The 12,089-nt window shown below is 38.2% G+C and overlaps 1 protein-coding gene and 2 long non-coding RNA genes across 3 annotated transcripts in view; all 3 read right to left on the reverse strand.

Annotated features, from left to right (window-relative positions):
- Positions 1–1,235: 1,235 nt before the first annotated feature.
- LOC308386705 lies at positions 1,236–2,206 on the reverse strand. Its single transcript, XR_013969845.1, has 3 exons — positions 2,116–2,206; positions 1,659–1,727; positions 1,236–1,332 (listed from the first exon to the last, which is right to left on the reverse strand). It is a non-coding gene; the product is annotated as an uncharacterized lncRNA (long non-coding RNA).
- A 390-nt stretch (positions 2,207–2,596) lies between these two features.
- Positions 2,597–11,184, reverse strand: LOC308386755. Its single transcript, XR_013969849.1, has 3 exons — positions 11,140–11,184; positions 9,988–10,038; positions 2,597–2,659 (listed from the first exon to the last, which is right to left on the reverse strand). It is a non-coding gene; the product is annotated as an uncharacterized lncRNA (long non-coding RNA).
- LOC308400246 (CD276 antigen homolog) overlaps positions 11,089–12,089 on the reverse strand; it is a gene marked incomplete at its 3' end in the record, with an annotated part of 28,301 nt that continues 27,300 nt past the window's right edge. The window contains exon 11 of the mRNA XM_080887821.1: positions 11,089–11,223. Within this exon, the coding sequence (XP_080743947.1) occupies positions 11,089–11,223 (135 nt within the window). The remainder of the gene's footprint in view (positions 11,224–12,089) is intronic.

The following is a 12,089-nucleotide window of genomic DNA, read 5'->3' on the forward strand; positions in this document are numbered from 1 at the left end:
ACATATGTTAACAAAAAATGTTACTCTGATTTGATGTTTGACAGTAAAGAAAAATGTTTTTTTTCTGATGTGTCTGTAAATATCTGGTTCCAGCTGCATCTTTAATATAATGAACATGTGCAGGATTCTCACTCCTGTCTTTGTCTCTTCACACACAGTTAATCACATCAAACGTAACAATAAACAGAAACTTTAAATCTCACTTCCACTTAATGCTATTTGATCAGGTGTGTGATAAGGTCAATATTTAATAAGGAATAAATTCAAATTTCAACAGCACAAAATGCTGTCAGTTTTAAAAAAATAAAAAAAATCCAACTTTCTACTTTACTGTGAAGCAGGTTTTACAGTGTTTCATCCTCTTTTACCTTCATTGTGCTTTTGGTATGTGGCTAAAGTTTGTTAAACAAAGAATGAGTGAAGGTTCTACATCCTGCTTCCTACAACTGAACAGATAAAGACTGTATCCACACGATGGCCATAAAGGAGCAACATGTTCTTATCCCAAAGCGTAACATATCGACACTGTGACAAATCGTCGGTATGTTGCGCTTTCGCCCACCCAACATGTCGGTGTGTTACACGTTTGGAAACATGAGAACCGTGTGGAATGAATCTACACATGTACATTTATTTTACTTTTTCATCGCTTTGAAAAACACTGTCTGACACGATTAAGGCTGTGGTTCGAGTTAGGCCTGGAATAAACAGCTGGATCGTGTCTTACCACCAGGAGCGTATCATAGGGACACTGAAGGTTTGTTGTAGAACCTTTTGCCTCAGGACGTGACAAAACGCTGGCATGTTACACGTTGGGAAAGAGAGCGGTCTCAAAGGAGATGTTATTATTTTGCTTCTTTGTCACTGCTTGTAAGAACCTTGTTCATGCTGTATTGATCCCTTTGCAAAGGTTTTAACTTTCTTTTAAAAAATCTCAGAAAATCACTTTGATTTATTTTTTCCACAACATACAAAAAATCTCTGTGCAGAGAAATTTCTGCTGTGACTGATGTTTGGCTGTAGACTGCCTCAACATGCAGATCTTAAACTGAGTGGGGAGGGTTAGGACAATGAGACCCTGAGATCCAGCACATATTCTTACTTGGATACATCCTGGATTCTTTTTTATATTTCAGACCTTCAGATTTGGTGAGTAAATATTGATGTGCATTATATTCATGAAGAGAGTTGAGTCAGCACATTTTGAATGTTTACAACTGAAAGACAAACCTCAGGAGAATTCTTCTCCAACTGATTCTTCAGTTTCTCTACTCTGTCTTTCACCTGCTGGAGCTGCTGTTTGATGATTCCAGTAATCTTCTCTGACTGCAGCTGAAATGTTACATGAAGAAAGAGCACAAGGAAAAAATGTTCATGTTTAAGACACAATAATGAAACACAAACAGTCACATTAAAGCTGTATGATGTAAATATAAGGGAGCTGATTTAGCATGATGCTAACAACATTAAGTGTTGTGGGATGATGTCAACAATCTTGCAGTGGTGGGATTTCAAAGTTGTGTTTGGTTAATGACACACAAACTGCTGCTGGACAAAACTGCAGGAATATAAGTGCACAGGTCTGTGATCATTGGGAGGATGACAGCATCACATGTGTCCATGTTTACCTCTGTGTGCTGAGAGATGCTTTCACTGACCTTTGAGTCCAGTGTAGGAAATGTTTCCATCAGCTTCTGAATGATTTCCTCCTTCTCAGAGTTGATCATCTGTCAGAAAGAAAGACACACAGATGTTGTTTCTGCAGCACTTTGTTGATAAAAGGGACAAAATTATTGAGGTTTCACATTGTGAGCAACATGTTTATGTATAGAAATACTTTAACAGACAACAAATAAACAAAATAATTGTCCTTCCTTACTCTGCAACTGCAACAATGGAAGGCACATGTGTGTGATTACACAATGCAATCACACATTCATTCACAAAAAGTTAATAAATTAAGTTTTATATAGAAATAAGAGAATTTGAATGAATTAGAAATTTGGTGTCAAATAAACAAAATTATATCTAAAGTTTCCTTCATAACTCTTTACAATACAGAGATAAAGAGGATTTTGTCAGCATATTAAAAATGTTTACAGTGGAAGAACAAACCTCGTGACATTTGGACTTGAACTGATTCTTCAGTTTCTCTGCTGCTTGTTTCTCCTGCAGGAGCTGATTGATGGTTTCAGCATTCTTCTTCCACTGCAGCTGAAATGTTACATGAAGAAAGAGCAGAAGGAAGAAATGTTCATGTTTAAGACACAATACAAACACAACCAGAGTCATTAAAGCTTTAAATAAGAGCTGAATTATGAAAATATAAGTTGGTTCATATAAATAAGTAACGATTTATTTATTTAAATGTTTTATTTGAATTATCTAAATAATTTAAATAAATGAAGGCCCAAAGGATATATTTGATTTTGAATGTAGTGTCTCCAAAAATAAAAGCAGATTTTACTTAAACACACTCACACACAAAATATAACATTTATAAAATCTGATTTATAAAACGAAACAACTGTTTTGTGTTTGTTGGTAAAAATTAACAGCATCAATGTCAGAATTAAATGTAAAAACATAAAAGTATCTTTTTGACTTTTTCCTTTGTTTCTTCATTCCTCTTTTCCTCATCCTTGAGTTTATTTTCCAGCTGCAGACAGGACGAAGAAACATCACCGTTTTTAACAGAGAAACAATGTTGTTTTAGTACTTTATGCTTTTCGCTTATGCACAAATGACAGGATTGATTTATTTATTTAGGAGAAAGACCTGATTGACTCTGGATAAAGCTGCTACACTGGCAACACAAACGGAATTTGCAGTTCAACAAACTAAGTCCATGGAAAGAGCACTTCAGCGATACACCACTACAACCACCTGATCTTCAACTGGTTACATACACAAAGAAAATAATTCCTGTGTTAGGCTGAACATCACCCTTTTAGGCAACACTGTTCTACCTGTTGCTCCTACTGCTTCTGTGATCTCTACAAACACATCACCTGCTTCCTGCATCCCTGCTGCCCAGATATTGACTGTGTGCATAAAGTGAAACAACTCTGAAAAACAACTCTCATGCCTCCGAACGAGGCAGAATTTTCTTGTAAAACAAAGGGGGGCCTACCAAAAACAAGTTTGGGAACCACTGCTGTAGACAAACACCAGGGTCCTCTCTGATGATGGCCGCCGCCCTCACATCTTATATACACACAGACACAAAGATGTTCCACAACTCTTACATGTTGCCTCATCTCACCTTCCCTTCAAGGAGAGACATTTACGACTGTTTTTCACTGAGCTGTTGCCTCCCTTCTTCCACAGATGATCTATCTATCTATCTATCCATCTATCTATCTATCTATCTATCTATCATCTAACCCCCCACAAACCTGAACGTCTCTGACTTACTGCCGCGGCCGCTGTGTGTGTCTGTGTAGAACACATGTGATAGAACATAAGACACGTTTGTGAAGCTAACCTAAGTGACAAAATGATACAACTGTTACTAAAGTGATATGGTTAAAAAATGTGATCAATACATAGAATAAAGAAATTTCCACCACATGGCACAGAGAAACCTGCGGCGTTTACTTCCTGCAAACTGTCTGCAACCGAACAAACATGTTCTACTGTTGAAAAAGAAGCTCTTTCTTGTGTGTGGACTGCAGAGAAAAGGAGAACATATTTGTGAGGCTGATGTTTCACGAGGACAGACCACCAAGCTCTGACAATGCTGCTGAGCACCAAAGGAATTCATAGGGCGAGAATGAATATCACCCGCTGGTCTGCTGTTATTTACTGCCCAGGTTCTCTGAGTTATACAGCTGACTGTCTATCTCGTCTGCTTCTGCCTGTTTCTTCACATCTCACTTCGGATGCAGATCTTGAAATGGTAGCTCAAATTTCTGCTGCCATGTCGTCACTTCCAGTTGCTGATTTTCATTCTGCCTGTTCAACTTGACCTGAACTGCTTGCTTTGCTCTCATAAATACAAAGTGTTTTGTCTGCCTCAATCAAATCACTTGCACCTTATTACAACATCTATAATGAACTCTCAACTCTAAGTAATTATGTTCTCAGAGGCTCATTGCACCATGTACAGTGAGACCTACATTGATTGCAGTAGCACATGAAAGTCACCAAAGGATTGTGAACACAAAACAAAGATTAAGAGCTCTCTGCTGGTGCATTGACTGACTACTACTCCAAATGGCCTCAGCTTGCCTTTTCACCTTCTGCTACTACTAATGATGTTGTTCAGCTCCTCTCGTCTGTCTTTAGTCGTCACAGCAACCCAGAGAACATTAATGTAACAGACAAAAGTACACAGTTTACCTCTGAAGCATTTGACTCATTCCTCCATAATACAGGCAACTCTCACAGCAGAACATCTGTCTACTGCCCAGCTGCAAATGGAGCAATTGAATGGAGCAATTGAATTTCTCTGTACATTTTCAACCAACAACAACACGCTGAAATAAAAGACAGTCTTCACCCAGATGAGAAAACACTGAATCTCAGAGTGACTGATGTCTGTAAAACTCTGAGGAGAGTGAGTGTATGAAAGGCAGCAGGACAACATTCAAGGACGAGTACTCAGAGAGTGTGCTGAGCAGCTAGCACACGTCCTTACAGAAATCTTTAACAACTCCCTTAATAATGAAGTCCTTGTAGAGTCCCTTCCACATCAGTCTTTGTATTGCTGCTGCTGGAGCAGCCAGTCACTGGTCACTTACTGACTCACATTGGAAAACAGAATGAATTATTAAAGTATTTATTTTAATTTCAATTCAGGTTAGATTTTTTTTGTGCGCAGAGATCGTGCCAGCAGTGTGTGATTGCACATGCGCGCAGCTTAGAGGGAACATTGGTTATAGCGCGTTTTCATGTGTTGAGTAAGGCATGTGTCGCCATAGTGTAGTAATTTTATTCAGCCACACGATGGCGCATTTAATGATGGTTAGAGACAGTGAATGTCTCTGCTTGTAGTATGACGTTACCACCGTGTTTAATCTGAGTTCTCTGTATGTTTGAACCCAGTAATTATTTATTTATTTAAATAATATAATAATAATATAATTAATTATTAATACTATTATTTATTTTATTATTTATTTATTCAAAATAAACACAAACACACATATGACAAATATATACCAAATAACAAATCCAAACCTTTTCTTTAATGTCCTGCAGATTCTTTTCAGCTTCCTCCCTCCTCTTTTGTTCCTCCGGAAGTTTCGACGTCCAAGTTATTGGCCACTAAGAGATGGCAGACAAGCCAAGTACAAATACTTTGTTACTGTACTTCAGTATAATTTTTCAGTATCTTTACTTGAGTATTTTTCTGAGATCCTTTTAGTTGTACTCACATTTTTAAACAAATATCTGTACTTTTGACTAATTATATTTTCAGAACAGGCTTGTTACTTTTTTTTTTTACGCACTGCTGAGGAGTCATTATTTTACATCACTGTGAGCCTTCAAATATCAAACTGATTTGAGCCAGGAGATGTCGCATAAAAAGAGATGACATGTGCCAAAGTCAGAGGTTAAAGTGGACCCCTAGTGTGGCATCTCTTCATCTGAGCATCTGCTTTTTCCTTGCCACACATTGACCTACTTTGATGGGATTCAGTAAGAAACGTAGTTATATTTGTGCTGTGATTTGCTTGTAGCGGCCGTTATGTTGTAAAACAGCGCTGATGGCAGCAGCTGGTTGCACAACTTGGTACACTCGGCCAGAGGAGGAAAAATCAGTTTGTGTTGGTCCCGTGACTCAGAGTTGCTCTCCTCCACACAGTGCTCATTTATAAAGTGCTTTAAAAACCCAAACGTTTGAGTGCAGCTAGACAAAAAACAAACAGCACAAATGTAGTCAAATAAACTGATTTTTAGTTTTACTGTAGTTATTTTCCTCTCAGTTCTCGATTCTCTCACTAGTTAGCTAATGTTAGAGAATTGTGGATCATATGATTGTCATTGTGTAAGATGATTACATCTTTAGGATGAATACTGACTTCTGTTTCCTACACAGACACACACACACCACTGATCACATCACATGCTCATAGAGACACACACATCAGATGTTCTCTGTTGCAGACACACATGACACATGTTCCTCCAGGATTTTCCTCCTTGAAGTTATTGGCAACTGAGAGATGGCAAACAAACAAAGTACAAATACTTGTTACTGTACTTCAGTAGAATTTTCAGGTATCTGTACTTTACTTGAGTATTTATTTTTCTGAGAACTTTTTAAGTTTACTTTAGTTATTGGATATTCATCACTTTGAGCCTCCAAACATCAAACCAATTTGAGCCAGGATGAGGATGTCGCATAAATATAGATGTCATGTGCCAAAGTCAGGGGTTAAAGTGTGTGTGTGTGCATAGCTGGACCGGCCATCGGGCATACCGGCGATTTTTTTTTTTTTTTTTTTTTTAGGAAGGGTATATATAATGAAAGGTGTTGGATTGCCCAATTGGTCATGATCGACTCTGGGCTGGACCAATTACAGCCAAGGAGGCCGGATGCACCCTCTCCCTTGTTTAGCAATCACGTGATTTTCGCGCATTGCATGCCGGGAACTCGTGGCAAAACAATCCAAGTACCGCATCGAATGCAAGCATTTGTAGCACCGCAAAACAAAGGTAAGTTTACCAGTCTCACAAATCGTCGTCATAAATACACATTCGTTAACCGTTTATTAATATATAACCTTTGAGCTCAACGGTAATTAATTAGTAATGGAAATAATTTCTGGCAGCATTACAGAAATGTAGCAGTGACAATAATATTGTATGTTGTAATCGTACTGGACAATTAGTGATACAAAACAACTGTTTTATCCTGTGAATAAAAGTATATGTTTTTGTCAGTGTACCATAATAACAGAAGCGAAACGCAATATTGTGTCAGGACAATTCACTATTTATGCACAATAAACAAAGGAGCATAGCGCGACAATTTCTGTTCAGCGCCAGACTTGCTTGTAACCTATATCACCAGTTATGTTAAGAAAAATGACGTATTAACTACTAAAAAACACTGACCTTTGTGGGAATGCTTGGAGCAGACTAACATGTGAGCTGGAGTGTTCTGAGACGTTATATTTGGTATATCCAGACCATCCGTCGGCTCTTACTTTGGAAACATGGCTTAAAAAAAATTCTCTTCAACGACGTAATCCGATAAAAAAAAACGATCTCTTTACCCGTCGGCTTCCCGTGGCTGTCATGCGACCGGCTATTGCAGTTAATAATACAAGAGCTTCTTGCCATTTTTTGGGTTACTTTTTATCGCTGTGTAACTGAGTTCAATTGAAAGCCTGCGTGCTGAAAAATGTGTATAAGGTGGATTTATAAGTGCTTTTGTGGTCAATGATACAGAAACTGCAACAATGGAAGGAAACACACATGTGTGTGATTGCACAATACAATCACACATTCATACATAAAAAATATTAAGTTCTATATAGAATTAACCCTCTGGGGTCGCCGGACGCGCCGGCGTGTCAAAATCACATGACCATTGGGGCTCGCTCGGGCCATTTCGGAGGTGGGGTGCCCCCGGCCTCTCGGCCTGGGGCTCGGTCACTCAGGCACAGCTGGCTGCCGGCGGAGCTCACGGGCGCGTCACTGCAACTCCCCCTGGCTTCTGCTCCGCGGCTGCTGAATGAGCCCTCATCTGGGACTCTCCTCAGCTCTTACTAGAACAGTGGCGCGGCTGCCCCTCTGTTAGTCTTCCTTGGTCTCTTGTGCTCTGGGGGCCTCTGGATGTCTGGAGTTTTGATCTCCTCCATACCTGCTTCATACCATAGAGGACAGGGCTGTGGCTCGCCACACTCCCTAGTAGATCATTACATGGAGAAACCTTTGGAATGCAAGCATGCTGATCCACACAGGTATGCACACAGGTGTACACACGGGTATTCACAGACGTGGACTACAGCTTTCTTGGCTGCTGCCTCAAAGCACATTGTGCGCTGTCTATCTTGCGTGCTGCACAATATCGTTTATTATTTAGTAATTATTGATATCTATTGCTAGCTAGTTTATTGTGATGGTGCTTTTTTTTTTCTTATTATGTTGCTCTTTGTTGTTTGCTTTCTCTTCTGTTTTTTTTTTCTCTCCATACAGGTGATCCAGGTGTTTTGTTTTTTTTGTTTGTTTGTTTGTTTGTTTTTCTCTCTTCCCCCCCTTCTCACTGTCTCTTCTCCCCTTTGGTTTTCTTTCTCTCCCTCTCTTTCATTCTTTCCCCCTGTCCTATCCCACAGTCATGTCTGTCCCGTTTGTAACAACTGAAAATAAAATAAACTCATAATTATAATAAAGGTCAATCAAATGGACCAATATGGCAAGGCCATGATGATCCACTTAATAAAATAAATCCGCTTGGCATCTTTCTTGGCCTTAAGACAACAATTCTGATGGCTATAGATCCAAACGGGACAAAAATAAAAAAAAATAAAATAAAAAATCACATGACCAATTTAAGACGACACAGCTACAAGATGCAGTAAGTCAGAGTCTCCATTTCACCTTGGGTCGAAAGTGCGGACTTCAAACTATATACCAGTTTTTGAATTGTGTCGATGGGCCACGTAAAACCAGAGTTATGATAAAAAATACACACGATGTTTTTTTCTGAACAAAACTGGTGTTTACAGCGGGAAGAACGGTAAAAACGGCATTTTCTACAGACAGCGCTGGCAAACACTCTCCGCTTGTGAGTGAAAAAAGAAAAAGAAAAACACCCCTTCCCTATTGGTGTTAGAGTTTACCATGTCAGCCAATCAAAAAAATGATATGGCAACATGTGATATTTAGTTGTTTAGGGAGAAGGGGAAGTTTTTAGGAGTGACACCCGCGACGGAAAGCAGGCGAGTGAAAGACACAGAGAGAGAGTTTTCATATGTGAGACATTAGTGACGTTTAGCGTGTTTGGACGCTATAATAAGTTTGTTGTGTAGTTATTGTCTTGTATTGTGTGTCAGTTATACTGCTGAATTTCACATTTGCTCTAAAAAAGCCATCAAAGGCAGATTCCAGTGTAAACGCTGTTCCCACATGGAAAACTGGACTGATGCACCTCCTGCTGTCAGACCTGCAGGGTTTAGGCCTGTGCTGTTCTCCTCTGTCTTATACTGAACACAAACTACATTTTTGGACTGGCACAAATAATTTGTGTGGCTTCTTATTTGATGCAGAACACCTGATTGTTCTGTAAATAGACTTAAATGGTTATATAAAAAACCCCTGAGGCCTTGGCTGCATTTTTAGGTAAATAGTATCATATAACTTTGTTGTTTGCAAAACTTGTGCGTAATTTTTAGAAATGTACAATTTCTATTTGCATTTCAAGTTATGAAAATGATTCGTTAAACATGTTTGTGGGTTTTACAGTAAAAAATAGAACTTTTTTCTACTCGGATTTTGAATTTTTTGTCTGAATTTAGATCAGCTGTGCTAATATAGTATACCAAAATGAAAAAATAACTCAAATTTCAGATATTTGAGGTTGTGCTGAAAATAATTATACCAAATAAGGCAAGAAAAACATATTTTAAAGGTGAAATATAGAGGTCAAATCAAAAGTAGTCAAAAACGGCCAATTATACCCTGGACCCCAGAGGGTTAAGAGCCTGCTATGATATAAATTACAAAAGGATGATCCCAAAGAAACACATTCATTTGCATTTTGTTATTAGTTCATAATTAATTGAGTATTTTAAATTAACAGTGTTGATATAAATGAAAAAAGGAAGATGATGAGTTTCTGCATGTCAGCACTTTCTTTGGATGTAAAAATGAATTATATTCTTGTTCAATATATAGAAACAGTTACTTTTATAGACTGTTGGTGTCAAATAAACAAACTAATATTTAAAGTTTTCTTCATAAATCTTTACAATACAGAGATAAAGAGAGTTGAGTCAGTAAATTCTGAATGTTTATAATGGAAACACAAACCTCACGATTTTTCTCCTCCAGGTCCTCTGCTGCTGTTTTCTCCTGCTGGAGCTGATTGATGATTTCAGTATTCATGTGAAATGTTACAGGAAGAAAGAGCAGAAGGAAGAAATGTTCATGTTTCAGACACAATAATGGAAACACAACCAGAGTCACATTAAAGCTCTGAATTAAAGCTGTATTATGTAAATATAAGTTGGCTGATACAAAAAAGCAAATAAATGAAGACTCTAAGGAAATATTTGAGTTTTAATGTCGTGTCTCCCAAAATAAAAGGGATTATTGGTTAAATAAATAAATGCACAAAATATAACATTTATCAAGTCTGATTTATAAAATAAAGAAAAGATTAAAATATTGAGATTTTTAAGCTTTTACTTGAGTGCAGCTGGATGTCAGTGTCACTAAAGGGTGTTTAGTGTCTTGTGTTGGTCGATAAAGCATCAGTGTCAGAATTAAATGTAAAAACATAAAAGCATTTTTTGTCTTTTGCCTTTGTTTCATCGTCCCTACGCATGCTCAATCATCCAGGTAAGTTTTCAGTGGGAGACTCTTCAGTCTCAGCTGACTGCAGGTTTCCCCAAATCTTATAAACAGTACATTTGCATAATGACTAATACGAGCACCACTGAAGGAACAATGGGATGTGAGGTCAGATCCTTGCTCAACATCATCATGTTTAAGGAACACGTCTGCTCACACTCAAAAAAATGAAATTGGGTGGTTGTTACATGCATAAGAGCCAAACTTGCAATTTGAACTAAATAATTCCATGTTTCTATGGTGAACGTAATTAAATCATGTAGCATCTGCATGAAATTCAGCAACTTAATTTTTTCTTGTTGAGATGACATCATACAATCTAGTAAGAGTGGCTGGATCCAGGCAACTAACCACTCTTACTAGATTGTATGAGAATACAACAGAATAAAGATTGCTGTCAATAAATGACAGTTAATCACAGCATCACTGCAAACAGCAGATAAATCAGCCTAAAAAAATATAATCAGTACAGCTCTGCTTATTTTCAATGAATTATATAAAATCAGAATTTCTGAATTTTTCTTCAGAGTGTTTCAATCACCAGAGAAAGAGATCTGATTAAACATGGCAGTCATGTAAATGCAGGAAGTTAGTGTATAAAAAATGAACCTGTTGTTTTGTGGAATCGAGCTCATTTCTCAGTCTCTCCATCTCCTGTTTCTCTTTCTGGGCTTGACTGATGTTTCCATAAAGCTGCAATTAAAAAGAAACAAAGACAGAGAAGACAAAAGTACATTTTTATGTTTTTTGTTATAGCATGTGGGTGATTACACAGAGGCAACAAATTAATTTCTATATGGAATCAGAAGAATGGAGAAGCTAAAGAAAAAACTGTATTTGAATTTCATTATAAGTAAATTAATTAAGCTTTGTCTTAAATTAAGAGTTTTCATATAAGAAGAGAGTATGTGTGACAACAACACACACTGTCTCAATGAGGTCAACAAATTTCTCTGTACATTTTCAACCAACAACAACACCCTGAAATAAAAGACAGTCTTCACCCTGATGAGAAAACACTGAATCTCAGAGTGACTGATGTCTGTAAAACTTTGAGCCGGACAACATTCATGGACGAGTACTCAGAGAGTGTGCTGAGCAGCTAGCACACGTCCTTACAGACATCTTTAACAACTCCCTTAATAATGAAGTCCTTGTAGAGTCCCTTCCACATCAGTCTTTGGCCAAACTGCTCCACAGAGCGATGTCCTCTGCTCGTTACCTGAGCTTTACGAGAACAGTCACGTATGAATGCTGTTTGTTGGTTGATCATCCCCCAGGAGGTGGTGAAAAAACTGACCCCTCCCACAGGTATCAGCACCCCCATTTGTATCTGGCTGCTGGTCTTCCTCAATGACAGAACTCACTCTGTGAGAGTGGGAAACAGCATCTTCAGCTCCACCTGTCTCTCCATTGTTTACTGAGCCCAATGCTTTTCACGCTGATGACACATGACTGCAGCGCTGCATCTTCCTCTAATCACATGATTAGGAACACAAATGACACAACAGTGGTGGGTCTCATTATGGACAACATAGATCTGTCCTATAGAGGACCGG

The sequence above is a fragment of the Rhamphochromis sp. 'chilingali' genome (genome assembly GCF_963969265.1).
Source record: "Rhamphochromis sp. 'chilingali' genome assembly, chromosome: 1".
Classification (NCBI taxonomy): domain Eukaryota; kingdom Metazoa; phylum Chordata; class Actinopteri; order Cichliformes; family Cichlidae; genus Rhamphochromis; species Rhamphochromis sp. 'chilingali'.